Raw genomic sequence first — 23,094 nt, forward strand, 5'->3', positions numbered from 1 at the left:
ATCCTAGGAACACATACCTGAAATTGTTCATGCTCCTTCCGAAGTTGCTCGGCCTCCTGATAGCTATTCGGAATCGAGAAATTGGCCATCAACATAGCTTCTCCGTTGCGAATCCACGAAATAACCTGGTTGGCGTCATTCTGAAAGTGACATAGCTGCATTGATTGTTCCAACTTGATTCTTTTAGCTTCGGCCAAATCTTCCAGATCCAATTCCCGGTCATGCAAGAATTCCAAAAGATATTGAACTCTCGTTTGAGCAGTCGTGTGTGGATCAGCCATAATAAGTACTCCAGATGATTCAAACAACTGCATCAATTCCTGACCGGTATTGATAATCTGATAGGTCGTGGTTTGCATTTGGCTGACGGACTCATTGTGAAGGCGTAGAACTTGCTCCGTTTTTTGAAAATCTCGGGAAACGTCTGTGTGTTGCAGTTCTTCGGCCCACATTTCTAGCTGAGAGCAAACCTCCAAAGCATCACGCTCAAACATTCGTAGCCGCAGGTACATGTCCACTTTCATTTTCCTTGTTTGCCATAGAGTTTCCATTTCGATACGGTTCTTCTGTATCCTTTCGAGAGCATTTTGTACCGCTGTGAGCGACCCTGAAGAATCTTCTTCCTCTATTGTACGTAGCTCTTGTTGCAAAGCTTCACCCTGAGCGATGGCTTGCATACAGGTTTTCAGAGTATTTTCTTCCTGTTCCTTGCACTGTTCCAGCATCCTTTCAGTACCTTCCAGATGTTCGTTAGCAAGTTCCATTGATTCTTCGTTAGCAACTTCTGCATGTAGTTGCTCAAGCCATGCCGATATTTCTTTTTCGTTGGTGTAGAAAACGACAGCCAATTCAAGCCTTCTACGCCTCTGATCCACTCTCTCGGCAAAGGAAGCAACGTTAGTTTCCAACTCTCGAACAACAGAAAATATCTCTTGTGGGGCAACCTCACCCGACCGGGCAAGTTCTTCTGCAGCTGCCAGGAGTTTCTCCGCGTTACGGTACGTGTTTTGAGCAACGTTTTCGAAGTGTTCATGACTTGTCTGGTATATTCGAGCTTTTTGTAAACTTTTGCCAATGCCACGATTCTTCCGCAGAAAAACATCGCCATGATTTTGCAACCAGTCGAGCACTTGCTTGACGTCTTCCTGGAACAACCTAAGGGCCAGCTTCTGGTGCAACCGCAATTTACCCGCATGCCATTTGCTCTCCAGGGCTCGATGATGTCCCAAAATTTGGTGTATAACAGCTAGAACATGAGACGCCCCTTCACTGTAATCAGCTGCCGGATTTCCTCCGTTGAATCGAGTATTGTCCTAAAAGGCAAAAGAGATTGTAAAAACTCTGTAAATCTGTAGATTAATAATAAAACAATTACATTTTTTCTGGTATTAACTGCCGGAGGTTGATTGCATACTTGTACCAGATGGTCAAGCTGGTAAAGTAGCTTTTTGCTGGTGGAATGCACTTCCGTGTAGGCCTGGCACATCGCCTCGTAGAGCGACTGGTGGGTCCGGATAGCCGTTTCCAGACTCTCAACGTTGGTGGGTGTTGGAATTGTAGCTTCACATGCCGCCGCCCAGCTGCTCACACTTTCGGTGTACTGTTCAGCCTTATGATGGAACACAACCGAGAGCGATAGAACAGCCGTTCGCTCGTCCAGGGCCGTCACGAAGTCCTTCCAAGTTTTGTCCAGTCTGGTCGCTAGAGTGCGAATATGCTGGGCGGCATAATGGCTACTCTCGATCAGCTTTCCGGCCACCGCCAATATCCTGTTAATGTTGAACGATACATTGCGTGATGTCATGGCAAATCGCTGGTGCTCTTCCTGGAGATTTTTGGCAAGGACATAGTTATGACCAATCTCGACATAAGTCTCTTGGAAGACGTCCCGGTTATGTAGGATCCAGTCGAACATTTTTTCGCAATCTTGCTCGAAAAGTCGCAACTGGAAGCACTGGTCCAAGGTAGTCTTCCTATGTTGCCACATGTTGAGCAGTTGCTGCTGGGCATTCCGGACAGTCTCAAGCTGCTGCAGAACCTGTAACGAACAAATACTGATCAGCAACCTATTCACAGCATGCGAGCATTGTAAATCTATTGTAAACTAGCACCTAATTTTCCCCCAAATAATCAACCGATGAACGAATTTAATAGCCCATATCGTGTGCGGGCAAAGGTGTACAACTGTTTTTTTTTCCTTTCTGTTGCTGCTTTATTTTGGTCGGCTTACAACATTCGGCAACGACCGTCAAATAGCCCATCCATATACCTATACGTACATAATTGAATCACTTGCACTTTCGTCTGAAACCCCCGGCAAATGGAAATTGATAGGTGTAGAATGAGAGATGTGTGCTGGCTGGGTGCCTCCCTGTTTGCCTGCCTGGCTCTTCGTTGGCCGTTATTTTTGGCGGTCCGTGAGATTGAGGGCGGAACGCGTTTCTTTTGTTTTCGATTTTTCAACAGACGATAATTTGCAAATTGTTATGTAAGCAATGAATTGATATAACAATAATTTAACCTCAAATTATACGATTATTCTTTGAGCTATTTTCTATGAGTAGGTAATTTGGCTAAAGATTATTGCAGCCAAAGTATTCACCGGTGTTTTTTTTTTTAATTGGAAGCTCGTGGAACACTTGAACAAATCTTCGATGATGAAAGGCCATTCCATCTAATCTTCTTAATTCCTACTTATTTCAAAATTAATTAATCATATTATCAAACATCGTGATGACAGGTTTGAAATTAATGAGAAGAATTTTGAAAGAAATTAATTAAAGGTTGATACTTTAAATTTTGCGTTATACAACCAGAGTTCTCAATCAATACTTTTATAGTTTTTTTCGATCACATTGCGCGCTATACTACACCCTCAAATGCGATTATGAAGTCAATGAATCCAGGGTTGTTACTAGAAATTGAAATGTAGATTTTTTGTTCAAATCGAAGTCTATTACCGTATTTTTTTCATCTGGAGGCAAACTAGAGGCAACCTAGGTTCGCTCTAACTGCTGTCATCGTGCTCATTTATTGCTCGAGAGGCAACCTAGGTTCGCTCGAAAAAGGGACGGAGTCGCCCTGAGAAAAAAGTCAGTTTTGCGAGAAGTTCACCAATACTCTCAACGTTGTTGTCAAAACATTAAACAGCTGTTTTTGGCTGAAAGCAAAACAGTTGAAATAATGAACAGGCAAATGATTATTGCCGCGATTTTGAACCTCTGAGCCAAGCAAAATCGTACTATCTGCTGTCCAGTGCAATCCGGACACGAAAAACGGCAATCCGGATGTGAAGAACCGAATGAAGAAATCCAGAAGGGAGAACAAAATGACAGCTGCATGTAAACATTGCGCTCGTTCTCACGCACACCTACGTATGGAATAACTCGAAACCCGAAACTCGTTTTTTTTATTCTGACGGTTCCAGAGTCAAATCCGGAATCAAAAAAAAATACGCCATATGAATTTGGCTTCAACAGAACATAATCCAAGTTACAAAAAGTTCCATAGAACGGATTTTCAAAGCTTACTCAGACTTTCCGAGGCTTAGTCTAAATATACTACTCAGTTAGCCGATTTGCGTTGATTGCTTTGCATTCTGCGTTCCAACAGAGAAGCAAAGCCTTGGTCTGGCATACTGGGGCGTTGAGTTTCACTACGTTTTAGAGGAGATAAGGGCATAATGGCCACTTTAAGGAGGACTCTTATTCTACCATAGAAAACAGCAATAATATGTGAGTTACATTACTGTTTCATCGTATTCAAACACTAAAGTAGTTTACTTCCTAGCTGACCGCAACTTGAAGAAAAAAATCAAAACTTTTTTTTTATCGGGAGCTGGAATCACATCTGCATCAGCCGAAACCGAAGCCTTCTTGATGTCCGCAACAAACGAAGCGCAGACATTGGATCTGACCATCACTTCGTCCTTGGCGAGATACGACTGAGAGTTGCGCGTGTCCAACGGCGGAGGAGAAAGTCGGGTGTCGATACGACGTCTGCCGGTTGGAGAAACCAGAGATGAAAAGGACATACGTTGAACAGCTAGAATCCCGAGCCTCGGAATAGCCGAGATACGGAACAGTCGAAGAACAATGGTGTGGAATCAAGAAGGCCTTCTTCACGACGAGCCGTGGCACTCTCGGTAAAGTTTGTGGAAGAAGTGAATGGATGTCGGATGAAACTTGGAGGATGGTCGATGATCGTAGAAAAGCGAAAGTCGGAAATGAGCAGGCATGTACCGGGTTAGCCAAAGCAGCCGCTGCTTACGATATGCGGAGCTGGAAAAAGCAGTTAAACGAGCTTGTAGACGATACAAGAGAGCCTGGACAAACTCCCTAGCCGAAGAGGGAGAAAGAGCCGCCTCCAATGAAGATATCCGATTACTTTATGACATTTCTCGCCGCCTCAGTGGTGCAAGGACTAATGCAAGGATGCCGCTAAAAGACCGAGCAGGTTAGTTATTGACTGATCGAACAGATCAGCTCAAACGATGGACAACTCTTTCGAGTCACGAATAGCGATGGCCAACAGAACCCGCAGCTGGTAGCGCCAACTGTAAGTCCCATAAATGGCGTCAACTCGGAAGCGTCTTCGCTGAATGAAATAGAAGCGGCAATCAAAAATATGAAATCCAACACCTGGGATCGATTGCATCCCTGCTGATAGGCTGAAAGCCGACCCTGCCTTGTCAGCACAAATGTTGTACCGTCTTTTCACTGACATCTGGGATACTGCAACATTCCCGGCCAACTGGATGCAGAGTATCCTCGTAAATGTCCCGAAGAAACGAGACCTGACAGAGTGCGATAACTGGCGAGGCATAACGTTGATCTGTACAACCCTCAAAGTACTCCCTTAAAGTGATCCTGAACAGGATCCAGGAGAACATCGACGCTACACTCCGAGAACAACCAGCTGGATTTCGATCCGGACGATCATGTGTGGACCACATCACTACGCTACTAATCATACTGGAAAAAATCAACGAATTCCAGGACTCTCTTCTGCATTCGACCGACTTAACCACGAAAACATCTGGGCGGCTCTAAGGCGACGAGGAGTCTCAGAGAAACTAGTCTATCTCATCGAAGCACAATACGAGGCAATACGACGGTGTCTTGCCCGATCTAATCCCGGTAACTGCTGGAGTGAGACAGGGATGTATCTTATCACTTTTACTTTTTCTAATCGTAATGGATGAGATTTCTAATGATTTATGCCAGCGATTTGCATTCTGCAACAGGTAAAAATACGTATATTTCGTCAAAGCTTTCGACAAAGTACCTCACAGAATCGGAGAGGATTGAAAAACTTGATCGATATGGATTTCCCGAGTGGGCAACTAAATGGCTGTATTCGTATCTGCTGAATTGTCAAGGATTTATAAACATTCATGGGACTCACTCCTCCATGTTCGACATGCCATCTGATGTTCCGCAGGGTAGTCATCTTGAACCGCTCATCTTCGTGATTTTTATTAACGACCTGGCAACATTCTTTCAGTCGCACAAACTTCTGTTCGCAGATGATCTTAAAATCTACCGGACCATCGATTCAATATTGGATTGTGTTGCGCTTCAGGAGGGCGTCGATCGATTACTAGTATGGTGCGGATTACACGGTACCCAGACAACCATTGGTGGGTATATCAAATTTACAACACAAATATACGTGCAAATATACGTGTAAACATATCGTATATAATGCAGTAAAACCAGCATATACGTATAATTTTGGAGGCCATATAGGTACATTAGCACATATATTCTTGATTAGGATTGTATTGTCGTAATAAAATCATGCAATGTATTTAAATACGATAAAGAATATGCATAGGACGCACATTGTAGGTGCAGATATACGAATTGTCGTAATAAAAACATGCAATGCATTTATATTCGATTAAGAATATGCATGGGCTGCACATTGTAGGTGCAGATATACGAAAATGAGTTTAAATAACATTCATACGATATAATCTGTAAAATAATATACGACTTCTGGTTGTCTGGGTATGGAAGTTAACGCCGAAAAATGTAAGTATATAAGCTTTTTACAGGGTTGCTAGCGATTTTTTGTTTTGAAATTCCAAAGTTTTTCCCGGTTTTTCCCAGGTTTTTTCCCGGTTATAAATGATGATTGATCGTTTTTTATTATAAAATCATGTTGAATAAAAAAATCAATGCAAAGGGCCTCAAACTTCTAACTGTTTGTAAGATTTTTTGTTTGTTTGTAAGAATGTAAGATTTAATTTTGTATCATTTTGACAGGAGCTTGTTTCCATTTCGATACGGTTCTTCTGTATCCTTTCGAGAGCATTTTGTACCGCTGTGAGCGACCCTGAAGAATCTTCTTCCTCTATTGTACGTAGCTCTTGTTGCAAAGCTTCACCCTGAGCGATGGCTTGCATACAGGTTTTCAGAGTATTTTCTTCCTGTTCCTTGCACTGTTCCAGCATCCTTTCAGTACCTTCCAGATGTTCGTTAGCAAGTTCCATTGATTCTTCGTTAGCAACTTCTGCATGTAGTTGCTCAAGCCATGCCGATATTTCTTTTTCGTTGGTGTAGAAAACGACAGCCAATTCAAGCCTTCTACGCCTCTGATCCACTCTCTCGGCAAAGGAAGCAACGTTAGTTTCCAACTCTCGAACAACAGAAAATATCTCTTGTGGGGCAACCTCACCCGACCGGGCAAGTTCTTCTGCAGCTGCCAGGAGTTTCTCCGCGTTACGGTACGTGTTTTGAGCAACGTTTTCGAAGTGTTCATGACTTGTCTGGTATATTCGAGCTTTTTGTAAACTTTTGCCAATGCCACGATTCTTCCGCAGAAAAACATCGCCATGATTTTGCAACCAGTCGAGCACTTGCTTGACGTCTTCCTGGAACAACCTAAGGGCCAGCTTCTGGTGCAACCGCAATTTACCCGCATGCCATTTGCTCTCCAGGGCTCGATGATGTCCCAAAATTTGGTGTATAACAGCTAGAACATGAGACGCCCCTTCACTGTAATCAGCTGCCGGATTTCCTCCGTTGAATCGAGTATTGTCCTAAAAGGCAAAAGAGATTGTAAAAACTCTGTAAATCTGTAGATTAATAATAAAACAATTACATTTTTTCTGGTATTAACTGCCGGAGGTTGATTGCATACTTGTACCAGATGGTCAAGCTGGTAAAGTAGCTTTTTGCTGGTGGAATGCACTTCCGTGTAGGCCTGGCACATCGCCTCGTAGAGCGACTGGTGGGTCCGGATAGCCGTTTCCAGACTCTCAACGTTGGTGGGTGTTGGAATTGTAGCTTCACATGCCGAAAAAATCAACGAATTCCAGGACTCTCTTCTGCATTCGACCGACTTAACCACGAAAACATCTGGGCGGCTCTAAGGCGACGAGGAGTCTCAGAGAAACTAGTCTATCTCATCGAAGCACAATACGAGGCAATACGACGGTGTCTTGCCCGATCTAATCCCGGTAACTGCTGGAGTGAGACAGGGATGTATCTTATCACTTTTACTTTTTCTAATCGTAATGGATGAGATTTCTAATGATTTATGCCAGCGATTTGCATTCTGCAACAGGTAAAAATACGTATATTTCGTCAAAGCTTTCGACAAAGTACCTCACAGAATCGGAGAGGATTGAAAAACTTGATCGATATGGATTTCCCGAGTGGGCAACTAAATGGCTGTATTCGTATCTGCTGAATTGTCAAGGATTTATAAACATTCATGGGACTCACTCCTCCATGTTCGACATGCCATCTGATGTTCCGCAGGGTAGTCATCTTGAACCGCTCATCTTCGTGATTTTTATTAACGACCTGGCAACATTCTTTCAGTCGCACAAACTTCTGTTCGCAGATGATCTTAAAATCTACCGGACCATCGATTCAATATTGGATTGTGTTGCGCTTCAGGAGGGCGTCGATCGATTACTAGTATGGTGCGGATTACACGGTACCCAGACAACCATTGGTGGGTATATCAAATTTACAACACAAATATACGTGCAAATATACGTGTAAACATATCGTATATAATGCAGTAAAACCAGCATATACGTATAATTTTGGAGGCCATATAGGTACATTAGCACATATATTCTTGATTAGGATTGTATTGTCGTAATAAAATCATGCAATGTATTTAAATACGATAAAGAATATGCATAGGACGCACATTGTAGGTGCAGATATACGAATTGTCGTAATAAAAACATGCAATGCATTTATATTCGATTAAGAATATGCATGGGCTGCACATTGTAGGTGCAGATATACGAAAATGAGTTTAAATAACATTCATACGATATAATCTGTAAAATAATATACGACTTCTGGTTGTCTGGGTATGGAAGTTAACGCCGAAAAATGTAAGTATATAAGCTTTTTACAGGGTTGCTAGCGATTTTTTGTTTTGAAATTCCAAAGTTTTTCCCGGTTTTTCCCAGGTTTTTTCCCGGTTATAAATGATGATTGATCGTTTTTTATTATAAAATCATGTTGAATAAAAAAATCAATGCAAAGGGCCTCAAACTTCTAACTGTTTGTAAGATTTTTTGTTTGTTTGTAAGAATGTAAGATTTAATTTTGTATCATTTTGACAGGAGCTTGTTTTCGATACAATTTTTACATAAGACATATTGTTCAGCGTAGGAAACTTTAAGCAAAAGTTTTACGTAGGAAGAATTAAAAACTAAACACTTGCGACATAATGCTTCGTTCCTCAGGCCAATTCAAACGAAATATACAATACAATATCTTTTTCTGGTGAAAAAGAGGTGTAAATCTGCTAAAAAATGCTCAAACTGCAAAATTATATGCTATTTGCATAAAAACTAACTAAAACGAACTAAAACTAAAACTGGTACAGTAGAACCTGTATAAGCGAGAAACCTCTATAAGTGAGAGAAAATACCAGGTCCCAAGCTTTAAAAGCACAAAATCTCTTGAGGTGAGAGTGTAAAAATATTCATAGTTCCATATTGAAACTCACTCGAGATAACTTCGGACTGCTGCTTCAACTGGTTTCTTATAAATCAGTGGACTTTTATCAAATACACATTGTTTAGTTGCATTTCTAGACCACTTTAATGCATTTGTATGTTGTTGACCCTCTATAATAGAGCACCTGGTTAAGTTAGAAACATCTTTGAACGAGAAAAAAAGTTCAGTCCTTTGACTCTCACTTGTCCAGGTTCGACTGTTATTAGTTTTGCATTTAGTTTTGTCGATAATAGTTTCATTATTTAATTTTGTAGCATTTGAGTTATTATGTCATATTGCTTCAAGAAAACGCGATCAAAACTTTATTGTTTACTAATCAACGAAAATAAGCGTTTATGAGATAAATCTATAACGTGATTGTCAAAAACTACTCATAAATTTAGAAATAATTTTAGAAGTATTTTTGAAATTACGTAAAAAATTTCAAACATGACAGTTTTCCCGGTGAGGTGCCGAAATTCCCGGTTTTTTCCCGGTTTCCCGGTGACGAGATGAAATTCCAAAGTTTTTCCCGGTATTCCCGGTTTTCCCGGTTCGCTAGCAACCCTGTTTTTAGAACCAGAGCCTCTGTTGTCTACGACAACGTTTGAGTGACACCTCTCTCGAAAGAGTAACCTTTATTAAAGACCACGGATTAACGTTTGACCATAAGCTCCCATTTGTTCAACAAACCGCGACCACTGCAACCAGGAATACACTCAGCTTTGATGACCCGTATGCTCTGAAAACAGTTTTCTGCTCATTGGTACGCAGTGTTCTGGAATATGTGGTACCAGTCTGGGCACCCTACCACTCTGCCCACAGCGAAAGACTCGAAAGGATTCAGAAAAAAATCCTCCACTACGCACTGCGACGATGGCCATGGCAAGATTCCGTACCCACCCTATTCCGAGAGGTGTGCCTTGCTATCAATGACGTCTTTGAGCCAAAAAAGAACTTTTCTACAGCGCACCTTTGTCTAAAATAACTTGACAAATGCCATTGACTTCCCGCAATTACTCCAGAGATTTAACATATACGTTCCAGCACGCCGACTGCGCAATCAAACCAGAATCACCCCCTCTTTCGAAGTTGTGAAGTTTTCAATGCTGTTTCTCACTTGTTTGACTATCATGTTACTAAATCTAAGTTTAAATGTGCAATCCGTGACGTTACCTAACTTAATTGCTATGCAATTTAATTATAAGCTAATCTTAAACAATCAGTCTGTATCTATTGTCAAAGACTTCAGAAATAAATAAGATTCTGACTGGATCGATCGACTGTGCACCGAACTGACGACTGACGATTGCCATGGAATCCTTCAAAAATGGAGCGACTGAACGACCTTGACCTGGCAGACGATATTATTTTGCTCGACCAAACACAACCGGATATGCAGAGCAAACTCGAAGACCTCACCGAAAGCTCCAAGGTAGCAGGTCTCAAAGTCAATGTCGGAAAGACTGAGTCGATGGAGATAAACGCAGGAAATCCCTCCAGGATCATGGTAAATAGCTGGGCAACAGGTTGAGAAAGTGAAGTGCTTCCAGTAACTTGGTAGCCAGATAACGCCTGGTGGTGATACCAAGAAAGACATCAAAAACCGGATCAGAAAGGCCCGATTTGCGTTTGCGAGTCTCCGAAACATCTGGCGGTCATGCTCTCTACGAACGAAAATCTGAATCTTCAACTCAAACGTCAAATCCGTATTGTTGTACGGGTGCGAAACTTGATGCACATATGCGGTAACGACGCGAAAACTGCAAGTTTTCAAAACCGCTGCCTGCGGAATATGATCCGCGCTTGGTGGCCTGGCGTCTGGATCTCAAATGAGGAACTGCATCGCCGATGTTATCAAAGGGCGCTAGGAATCGAGACTTGGGAACGTAGGTGGAAATGGATTGGGCACACGCTGCGAAAAGATGCGAACGTACAGAGGGACACTAGAATGGAATCCAGAAGGACATCGAAGAAGAGGCAGACCCAGAAACTCGTGGCGCCGAAGCTTAGCCGCCGAAATCCGAAATGTCGACGAGAATACTGGGACCAAGTGAAGACGCTGGCTCCGTATCGTCAACAGTGGAGGTCTTTTACCACGGCCCTATGCACCGGAGGATCGGCGCGGGAACATTAAAAGCAAATTAAAGCGCTTACGTAATTTGCATATTTCTAAAAAATCTCAGGTTGAGCATTTATTTTGATTTTAAGAAAAAAAAATAAATAGTAAAAACTCAAATTTTGACACTGATCATGTCGCATGTGACTTAGTAAATTATTTTCTTCGCGCTCAGACTACTTGAAAGTTTCTAGACTAGGAACACCGGAGCAAGATAAAGAACAATAGTTTTCCATAACATGGATGGCATATTGAGATATTGACTAGACAAAGTAAATGATGTAACCAGAAAGAAAACGAAAATTGACTGGATAGTGAAATGACAATAGAACGTTACCTGGTTTGCAGCACTTGTTGACGCCGAATGGAAAGTTATCCACTAAAAATATACCCGAAATTGTCAAAAACCAACCACCCACTAGCAAACGCACAATGGAACTGATACATATAATTTGCAACGCAGAACGCAGAAGATACAAACAAACGTAATCCTCTCGACAACAAATAAAAAAAACGACATTCCATAACCATATAACCACATTGCCGGTACGCAAACCTGCGCCGTAATGCCACCGAAAAAAAAAAAAAAATACGCAAACCACTACGGTCCTCTTCATTAGCGCCTCCAACAAATTATAGAGACCCCAAAGCGGCGCAAAAACTGCAACAGAATCCACCCCATCCATGCCCCGATTGGAAAGCATCAGCCAGCGAGCGGGCAGAAGCCATCAGCTGCTCGACGACGACGACAACGACGTTTGCCGGGAAAATTTATTAGATAATTTCCATCGAGCCGAGTCGATTCGAGCGTATCATTGATGCTTCTAATGCTCCCGTGCTTAACTGTGCGGTTTAGGAGTAGTGTGGTTGGTGGATCATCAAAAGCTGGCTGCCTCATTCAAATTGAGCAACGTTTATGGAATCCATTCAGAAACAAACTTCTTCTCCCTGCAAATTTCTCCCACCTTCACAACACCTCCCTCGACAAGAAAAAAACCCAAACAAGGGCACCCGCGCTCTGTATTTAATCGGACGGACGCTTTTTGATGATACTGTTAGTGGTTGTTATTATTATTGTGGCGAGAAAAGATATGTATAACTAAAATCAGCTTAAATCCGAATTAATTGCCATCGCTTGTAATGAATAAACAAGAGTGAAATTTTTCGTGTTTCCTGTCGTATCGTCGCAACTTGGCTTGTGCTCACGATAGATACAATCAATTTCTCTCTGATTCTCACACCAACTCCTCCTTTGCTGGCATAATTTTCGTTATACTTTTGGTTTGGCTCTTGAAATGAAAACCAAAATTTGCTTCCACTTCCATCCACCCAGTCCCAGCCCAGCCAGCCAGTTATTGTTTACATTCAGTCAACACAAGTTTGAGAAATCGGCAGAGGGGTTTTTCTCGGAACGTTCGTTCGTTGGCAATGGGTGAGGATTATGTTTTTACCACCCCTCACTCGCTAATATACAACTAACTGGGCGCTCAACTAACCTGATTCAGCGCAGAGGAAATGTCCGGATTGTGACACTTGGAAGGTGATGACGTTGAGTGGCAACTTTCGTCATTTCGATTGGTGTACGAGGTGAATTTTCCGAGCAGCTTCTGACCCTGCAGGTCGAGGTCTTCGATGGGTAGTTTTAAAATTTTCCGCTTCATTTCGTTGTGATTTTCGCTGCTGTGCTTGGCACTGTTGACGTCCTCCGGGAAATCGGAATGCTGCAGGTCCTCTTGAAGATCGTCGATCCTGTCCAGGATGTCACTGGCTTGCCAGAGGAAATCCTCGAAAGCTACCCGCAAATCGATCCACAGGTTATGGTCGTAGTGCAGGAATCCATCGAAATCGGACGTCAGCTGAGACGGTTCGACGACCTTATTCAACGATTGAATCGAGATCGTGGTCGTTTCGAACTTGTACTTGCTGCTCGCGATTGATGAGCGCTGCTTCTGCCAGAAGTTGTCCGGCTTGATGATCACGGCCTGATGGATTATATCTGATCCGAAATTTTCCTGCAACACCTTCAGTATCATCTTTGCACTTGCAGCGGTGTTGCTGTTGCCCCGCATGTCGATGATTATGGTGAAGCCATGCGTTTTGCTTTCATCGCTGAAAAAAGAGAAAAGGTAAATAGAACATTTAATCTCAATTGATAAGCTAAACACAGAAGCGTACGGTGTATCGTAATCAGTGAAAAAATAAAAAAAAAATGCAAACAGTTATGATAGCTGTTGAATTCCGGGACGTTACATATACAAACATAAAAAAACGCACACGATAAGCGAACTAAAACAAAACTTTAAACTAGTTAAAGTTTAACGCCTTTACAGTAGCTTTCAAGTTTTCCTTAATGAGATCAAATCTGACTAGAACAAATCGGTATCGAATTTTGAATACGGCGAATGCGCCAACTGTAAACAAATCCAGATAATCACATAAATGCGTTAAACTCTTTATTTTACATCCGAAAATATGATCTCCTTTTAATTTTTCTTATTTTGGTGAAGTTAAATTTAATTTTTTAAATAAGGCGAATAGCTTTTTTTATGAGTGTGTAATCCCACAGTTCATTCGCCTATTTCCCCTCAAAATTTCATCGCGAACAAAAGGGCCAATAGTTATTTCGAGATGGAAAAAGGGCATTGAAGTTTTTGAAATTTGTTTTCCCAGGACAAGGAGAAACACAAATCAGCATTTATAAGATCGTTGAATGTGCTAATGTGTTATTGTGATCATTTGGACTCGCTTTCAAGCCGAAATTTGCTTGAATATTGCTTCTTTAATGAGCGATCCAAAAGGCGAACAGTCATTCTGCAATTTTAGAGGGCGCTTCAATTTGGCGAATGAACAAAATGAGAGCACCAGTCTGTGGTAAAGGGCCCACAGTTATAATTATTAATTTTTTGAAGTAATTAGTACGGAAAAGCTATATTGATCGATCGGGTGATAAAATTAAATCAATTTGAAAGCGTTTTAGCGACTTATTTAGGAAAATGATTGTACGCAGCTAAATAGGAAATTGATTTTATTTTCTGAAACTTGGAATGCGTTTTTCTCAAAACAAAGGTCTTGGCGCATTCGCCGTATTCAAAAATCGATACCGAAATAACAAATTCTTCTTTTGTCATCTATCCCCCTTCGATCATTTGAAACTCTCGAAAAGTAAAATAAAATACAATATTTTAAGAAATAAAGTATTTTATCGAATATATTGAATAATATTGAATATATTGAATTTATGTCGGTAGTAATATTTGAATCTTGGATTGTTTCATGAATATGAGTTGAACTCAGATTGTCAGCAGATTGGTAGATGTATTGAAACCATCACGAGATTTTGTGAATAAAAAAATAGGAATATTAAATCAATTGCCAGCTGGACAGGCATATAGGGGAGATGAGGGCATAATGGCCACCTTAAGGAAAATGCTTATTTAACCATAGAGAACAGCTGTAATATGTGAATTACATCATTGTTTCGTGTTCAGACACTCAAATAGTCTATTGCCTAATTGGATGTAACTTGAAAAAGTAGATAAAAACGTTTAAAAATGCATTTTAAAAATTTTTGCCGGAAGCTGAAAACCAGTCACTGTAGAGTAGACTGCCCCAAATTTGTATGGGAAAATCCAAACATGTAAAATGTTATGCACTGCAGGCTAAAATTGATCCTAGGCCTAGTGCAAGATCTCATGCCAAATTTGGGCCAGATCGGATCACGGGAAGGGATTGCTCAACGAGCCTGAAGTTTTTATGGGATTTTGATACATTTTGTTCGGGAGATACATGAAAAACTAGTTTTTCATCAATAACTTCGACCGATTTTTTTTGAAAACGCCTAATGAAACGCCACCCCTAAAAAAGTTAGCCCATTTTTGTAGCCTAATAACTTTTTTTATTTTTACTCAAATCGATTTGCAGTCTTCGGATAAAAGGTTTGTCATAAATTGGGCTTTAAGAAACCCCGTTTTCAAAAGAAATCGGTCGAGGAAAATCAAAGTTATCTATGAAAAACTGGGTTTTCATGTTTCTCCCGAACAAAATGTCACTAAATCCCATACAAACTTCAGGCTCGTTGAGCGACCCCTTCCCGTGATCCGATCTGGCCCAAATTTGGCATGAGATCTTGCACTAGGCCTAGGATTAATTTTAGCCTGCAGCTCATAACTTTTTCAAAAGTCGGGTCATTTGAGGCACTCTACTGTAGAGGCATAATGAGAAATCTCCCGAGGCAGTATGAGCACCATTAATGAAGGCATAATGAGCGTTTTCTAGCAGCGAATTCGACTCGATGAAGTCAACTGAGTAATAGAGCTACAGCTACAGCGGAATCTAGCAGCGAATTCGACTCGATGAAGTCAACTGAGTAATAGAGCTACAGCTTAATTTGTATCGTCTGACGATTTGGCCTATTGGTTAGATGTCGGAGAGGTAATCAGTAGGCTCGAGTTCGATTCCTGGTCGAGGTGATTTTTTTTTTCATTTATCATTCAAGATCATGATCAGAGCTGGAAAAAATTGACAGAGTTAAAGATGGCTACTGTTTTTTTCCAACCATCATCACTTCCCAAAACTCCAACTATGCACCGAGCCACAGTCAGCGATCATCAACAGGCTGATAATCCTCTTTGTTTGATTCTCAATGAAAGCTAGCATAGTAAATATTCAATATCATTGGTTTCCATTGAGATGATAGCCCGCTAAAATTCCGCTTCCATGCCGGTTTTTTATATTTATAGGTTGTTATTTCTCATCTAACCTGGCAACAGCGAAATCTTCATATTATTGTTATATAGTCGAGCTGCTAACTAGATAGCGCATAAAACGACTGCAACATGGTTCCGAGAGCAAGGATTTTCCCCCTTTTTTATTTCCTATTCTATTTTAACGTACAGTCACGTGTGCATGAATGTAAACACGAGTTTTACTAAATATCACGGTACCCATTTTCTGTGATAATTTGTGATCGTAAAATGTCATTCACAAACTCAGTAGCACATTTACATACGTTTGCTCGCTAAATCTCAGCAACTGACCCCGTCACTACAGTTAAGAAAGTGGTTGGGTATGGGTCGAAGCTATCAACGAAAACGCTCTAGACTGATAGACCACATGTTATGATGGCATGCTTTGGGTTCAAGAAATGATGATGATTTCGATCTAGCTGGCATTTTCGTTAAATGTCAGTCGTTAACAGTCACCATTACCAGCTCTGATCATGATTGCACTAAACGGTGAGGCGTAGATTCATCAAACAAAGCAATAACAAAATAATCTAGGTCTGTTTGTAGAATTCAAAGAACGAACACATGCTCATACATTATGTTTCTGGTGTTTTGTTTGACGGATGATGCTTTGATGCTATAAGCCGTATTAACAAAAAAAAAATCAATCATGAATGGTATGTGCAAAAAAAATCCCCTCGAACAGGAATCGAACTCGAGTCTACTGATTACCTCTCTGACACCTTACCAATAGGCCAAATCGACGGACGAAATAAGTCAATCTGTAGCTCTATTATTCAGTTGACTTCATTGAGCTAGATTATACGGCAGAAAATGCTCATTATGCCTTCATTGATAGTGCTCTGTTCGCCCCTAGTGAACAAATTAAAGTAAAAAAGCGCTTTAAAATTGATTAAAGTGAAAAATCCAAAATTTTATGATGTTGGAAATTGAGAAACAATGTGTAGATCATGTTGCAGTGCGTACATTTCAGATAAAGATGAGTTTGAAGAAAGTCAATTTCCAAAGCATTTTCCAGATGCACTTCAGAATTCATTGTTAAGTAATAATTGCAAAAATATTGGACGATCACTTTTTCTGTCGTCTGATACTGAATTTGATATTAGGAATCAATTGACCATGTCAAAAAACTCCCGTGTATAAATTTCGACTCGATCGTTGCATAATTGAAGACATCTAGATGAAATTCGACCTTTATCTTATTTGATACCAAATAAGCAATTTCGAATAGCTTGGCACCTATTTTGACATGTTTTGTGTCAGATTTCACTGGAACCCAATATCTTTGGTGATTAACGTCCTAGAAGCGACAAGTTATCTGATGTTCTTTCAGCTAATGGTGACATTTTGAAAATCAAAGACACCCTACTTGAAAAAAATCTGATGTATTATAGGGGAGATAAGGGCATAACGAGCACCCAGGGCATAATAAGCACTCCTTTTTTCTACAAAAAGTACGTATTTTCTTAAACAAATTTTCATGAGGATTTGTTTCGTACTACCTATAGTATTAATTTTTCACCAAAAAAGAAATATCCTTTTCATCTTTACAGAAATATTAAATAATAACCAGCTAGGTTTTCAAGTGACGAAAATATTATAATTTTTGAGCACCACCAAATAAGCTTTTTTGACCTTTAAATCATCTTGATCTGAAATGTACGCACTGTTACATTATTTACACATTGTTTCTCAATTTTCATCATCATAAAAATTTTAATTTTTCATTTTTATCCATTTTAAAACGCGTTTTTACTTAAATTTGTTGACCTGGGGCGAACAGAGAACTACTAATCAGGGCCAGATGAGCGTTTTCTGCCGTATATTCTAGCAGCGAATTCAACTCGATGAAGTCAACTGAATAGTAGAGCTACAGCTTGACTTGTTTCATCTGTCGATTTGGCCTATTGGTAAGGGGCCGTTCAGATACCACGTAGACAGAAAAATGAGATTTTTGACCCCCTCCTCCCCCTCCGTGGACAACCGTGGACATTTGACTAACCCCTACCCCCCTCTCTGGATGTTCACGTGGACAGATTTGAAATAGTTTTTTTAAATACCTATAATTTGACAGTAAGAAAACACCACTTTTTGCCTTTTTGTTATGGAAATGGCTGATTTTGAAAAAACCGAATAAAAATGTACTGATATAAAATAATTTAAAAAAAAAATATCTTTCTAAATTATCATATTTATCACTTGCTAAACTAAAACTGGAAATCTTTGCCATTTAAACATTTAAAGATTTTGATTTAAACATCTTAATATTTATTCACCTTTAGAAAATATTTTGAAAGTAAGTATGTCCACGAGGACATGACCCAAACCCCTACCCCCTTCTCCGTGGCCAAGCATGAACATTTCCATACCACCCCCCCCCCCCCCCCCCCCCCTAAGTTGTCCACGTGGTATGTGAACGGCCCCTAAGGTGTCAGAGAGGTAATCAGTAGACTCGAGTTCGATTCCTGTTCGAGGGGATTTTTTTTGCACATACCATTCATGATTGATTTTTTTATTGTTACACTAGCTGACCCGTTGTGCTTTGCTACACCTTCCGAAAATAAATGTAATTTGTAATTTATTCAAATTTACATTTTAGAGAGCATTTTTTCAAATCAAACCTCATCATACTTCAGAACCAACAACTTTGAAATGAGAGCCTCAGCTGTAGTTCTGAATTGCAATTCAAAGATGGTATATATTATTTACTGAGACTTGATCTCTAAACTCGTTCTTCAAGATCTGAAATTTGTACTCTGTACCCAAAAAAAACTTTTTAAATATGGTCCCTTCTTTGAAAAGCTCTTTATCTTAAATTTACATGGGAGCTCCCCCATCTTTTCCAATTTTGTCCCCCACTGCTTGAAGAAGGTAGGCAAATTTAACCGGCTACAGTTTACATAAATTACTAATTGAAAGAAAAAGATTCGCATATTGGAATGTATTGCAAATTGTACTTTATGGAGATAGAATTTCTAAAACCGATGGATAGCGTGAATCGAGACGGTTTTTTGGGTATATTCCTAATATTCTGTATTATATGCACTTCCAGCTCCTGATAAGCTTTAGATGGTGTATTTTTTGGAGTTGAAAAAATAAGCTATAGAAATTAAAAAAAAAAAAAACAATGAAAAGGATTTTAAATAACCATTTTCAAACAGCTTTTTTCACCATCCTCGCCTACGAAGCAGTTTGAATATCTATCCTTTTTGCGCCAAAATTATGTTTAAAAAATGTTTCGCCATATTCCAAACTCGTGGACATGAGACATTATAGCTTGAAGTTTTCCCAAACAACACTTATCATGGTAATAAAAAATATATTAAATTTGTTATGTACCTATTAAATACAGTGCAAATTTCTTTTTTTTTAATCAATTTACTATGGCAAAAAATATAAATATTTAAAAAAAATATCAGTTGCATCACTAAATAAGTTCTCAGCGCTTTTTTTAATTTTCTTTTTGAAAGTCAAATATTCAAAAATGTTGGCAAAATCAAATTTCTAAGTTTACATTTGTCCCGTATATTGGGGCAAGTGTCAATGCAAAGCTTATTTACAGATGCGTCAGAGTAATGGCTTTAAAATGCATTTAATACGTATCAAGTTTTGCTGATATATCTGCAGTATTCCTGCAGTATAAATTTATGTTTGTTACTCTACTTTTAAGAATTTAAGACATTTAAGAATTGTCAATATCCGCTTCAGTTTCATCATTCGGAATACCCCTTCTGGTCTTTCCAACATATTGAATCATTTTGAAGATGAATTTCTTAAAAGTTCGACGTTTGCCCTTGCCCCACCGTGTAAGTTGACAGGAGGGAATATTGTGTTTATCACTTTAAGGGTTTACTAAAACTTTTTCATAAAAAATTTGCGTCCAGTTGAATATCAATTCTAAAGTCTCGCTTTTCAAAAACGAAGCGAATCAAAAGTCTCTTTTATGCACCCATGAAACACATATTCATTTCTAAATTCGTTTCCGTTGTGTATTTGGGCCGAAGTAACAATTTCTAGAATAAAACATAATTTTTAATTTTTTTTAACAGAAAAAGTTGAACGTTTGAACATGTTCTAATGTTCCTTGAAGTATTTTTGCAAATCTTTCAATTGGTTTCGATTCGATTGATAAAATACCAATCCGTGTCACATCTAGGCGTTATTTATTACCACGTGCAATTAAGCAAGAAAAAACACATCTAGGTTGCATATCGCCCCCACGTGCATAAGAAACATAGGTACTTGGTTGAGAAACAGGCGCCTGTTTGTTAAATTAGTCCAGCGATCAATGAACAGTATGCTTTAGTTACTATCCACTTGTGACGACGTATGCTTGACCATAGAGACGAAAAACAAACCCCTCAAGTAAAAGAAAATCTCTAAAAATGGATGCCATGACTTTTCAATTTCAGATTTTGGCAAAAAAATGTAATGTTTTATGCGATCGGCAAAAGTTCAATCTGGGTCTCATCTAGGCGTCATTCATAACCATGTGCTTTACAAATGAGCTAGGAATTAAGTAGAAAAAAAATCTCATCAAGGCTTCATATCGCCACCCCTTGCATTGAAAATATTCTTGGTTGTGAAATATGCGCCAAAATATTCCCACTGATCAGTATGCTATGCCACGGTTACTATCCTCGCGACGTTGGCTCGCGACGCCTCGACCTCGACCATGGAGACGAAAAACAAACCGCCCAAAGGAAGAAAAAATCTCGAGAAAATGGATGTCATGACTTTAATTTGTTTCGAAAAACTACAAATTTTGTATGGAAGCTCCCCCTCCCTTAAGTCGGATGGAGTTTTGACTATTACAGAAACCATCCCCGGCCTCAAAAACCCTCAGATGCCAATTTTGACGATGATCGGTTCAGTAGTTTCCGAGTCTATAGGGAACAGACAGACAGACAAACATTCATTTTTATATATATAGATTATACGGCTAGTAGCATCATCCGTCAAACAAAACATCAGAAACATAATGTATGGGCATGTGTTAATCCTTTGAATTCTACAAACAGACCTAGATTATTTTGTTATTGCTTTGTTTGATGAATCTACGCCTCACCATTTAGTGCAACATTACATCTTCGACCGAATATTCGTTTCGCCGAATAGTTTAAAAGGTCAATATTCGATATTCGGCCGTTGACCGAATACCACTTCTCGATACATCTTTATTCACCAATATCTTGCACATAAAACATAGGAATGCGGAATACATGCGCTGAAAAGTGTACTATGCCAAGGATGATATGTTTGAAAAAGCACTACTGGCATAAGGATTCGAGCTCCCAAGCAAAATGATTCATGACCACTACATTCAAGCGAACCTAGGAAAACATTTTATGACATTTTCATACTATCCAATTCATCCCAGAAATAGAAAAAAAAACAGTGCCGTAGGAAAGTGAGAATCGAACTCACAACACCACTTTTATATTGTCTTGCCAATTCGAACATCTTAACCAGTGTATGACATTAAGGCTGATGTCATGCTGAAGCAACTAGCAACGCGACCTACAACGCAACGTTCACACGACTAACCAGCTCTCATTTGATCTCCATGGAAATCGCGCAGACCTGTCATGCTGGTCGCTTTGTATAGCGCGACCAATCTGATGCCAATGTGTTTTGTAGCGCGACTAGTAGGAAATCCAATAGGAATATTGTTTTTTCTCGATTTGAAGCAGTGATTCCGGGTTTTAAGCACAATAGTACGAAGATCTGTCCGAACTTGTGATAATAAACTAAAAAATATCTTAATCGGCGAGAAAATTTTCATGAATTCTTAGTTCCGGCAAAAAAAACAAGAAATTTTGTCGGTTCAAATTTCGGCATTCTTGCAATCCGGGTCGTGATTTGATGAGTTTTTGATGGCTCCCGAAAGAAAGGAGACGATTCAAAGCATTATTAGATGTAGAGAAGTGATGATTTGTAGGGAATTTCAAAGTGACAGGTCGCGCCAGCATGACATACCAATGCGTTGCAACGCAATCTTATTGGAACGTTGCGTTGTGTTGCGTTGCTAGTTGGTTCAGCATGACATCAGCCTAAGGCACCTTTTATTTTAGCAAAACTAAAAAAAATATCATTATAATCCTCATTTATCAACAATTCTACAAATATAATTGGCTGAATGTCGGTGTAATTTTAAACAATTCCACTTTGGCAATAGGTATTATAACCTAGCAAGTATAATGAAATACATCGTGTCAACTAAAATAGACGTACAGAAATATTCACAATCAGAAAAACCCGACGATTGATCCAGCGAACCAAAAATATTTTATTTTTGTTAAGCTATAGAATAATTTCATAATGAAATTGAAAACTTTTTGTAGTGTTCTAAACTGACGAGTTTTATTTATGAATCTTACAAACAAAGTTCTTTGAAACATCTTTTTTTTAACAATTCCGCCCTAAGGATTTTTCATATGTATGCACAAAGGGGCCTGGAACAATGTTCCACCGTCCAACATCCCCCGTCATCACACACCAGATAAAATAAAAATCTCCTGATTGCTTGTTTACTTTTACGCTATAAGGTTTTTCTTTTTTTTTTTGTTTGTTTGTGTCTAGCTAGCTACGGCATTTGCTCGAGTCAAGTGCTTCTCCACGAGAAAAACCACCCAGTTTGTTACACAAATACATTTGAATCAATCTGCACATAATTGATACGGCAGCGGCATCCTACCACAAGATTCTCGAGCTAAGAGCAGGAAAATTGAGTGAACGCTAGCTAGAGGATATCGCGCTGGCTAGAGGAAAGAATTCATGCAACCTTCCGAACCAACCACACTGCTGTTGCTGCATTACTCGTTGGAAAACGAGTAACATAAAACTATACCACGGGACGAATCAAGGTAAAGGAGTCGCCGGATTTTTTTTTCAGATTGTGTATCACTATGCGAGTTTCCACGACCGACAATAGGGTCAATTGAGTGAAGTATTTTACTCTGGTACAGTTTAACTTTGTCTAAACAGACAGGTTCATTTTTTTTTAAATCAGTAATGTTTGAGAAAATTGAGAAATTTGAAATAAATAGCGAAAACTTAATTTTAGAATTAGTTTGTGTTCATATTTAATAATTTAATTTGTAATATATAATATTCAAAAATAGTTAGCTACCGAAACCTTAAAAGGAACAAGATGCAATTCATGGTACCTAGACTTTTTTTTTGACTAAAACAACATTCAGCACAACATTATCGTACAAAACCTAATCTCGCACCCTATACCTCATAT

The 23,094-nt window shown here is 39.5% G+C and overlaps 1 protein-coding gene across 2 annotated transcripts in view; it reads right to left on the minus strand.

Moving 5' to 3' along the window:
* LOC129757320 (triple functional domain protein) overlaps positions 1-23,094 on the minus strand; it is a 233,912-nt gene that overhangs the window by 171,337 nt on the left and 39,481 nt on the right. For both annotated transcript variants that reach the window (XM_055754504.1, XM_055754505.1), the window contains exons 3-5: positions 12,597-13,209; positions 1,376-2,038; positions 18-1,313 (exon numbers count right to left, since the gene is read on the minus strand). In XM_055754504.1, coding sequence (XP_055610479.1) covers positions 18-1,313; positions 1,376-2,038; positions 12,597-13,209 — 2,572 coding nt within the window. The remainder of the gene's footprint in view (positions 1-17; positions 1,314-1,375; positions 2,039-12,596; positions 13,210-23,094) is intronic.

The sequence above is a fragment of the Uranotaenia lowii genome, chromosome 3 (assembly GCF_029784155.1).
Source record: "Uranotaenia lowii strain MFRU-FL chromosome 3, ASM2978415v1, whole genome shotgun sequence".
In the NCBI taxonomy this organism is placed as follows: Eukaryota; Metazoa; Arthropoda; class Insecta; order Diptera; family Culicidae; genus Uranotaenia; species Uranotaenia lowii.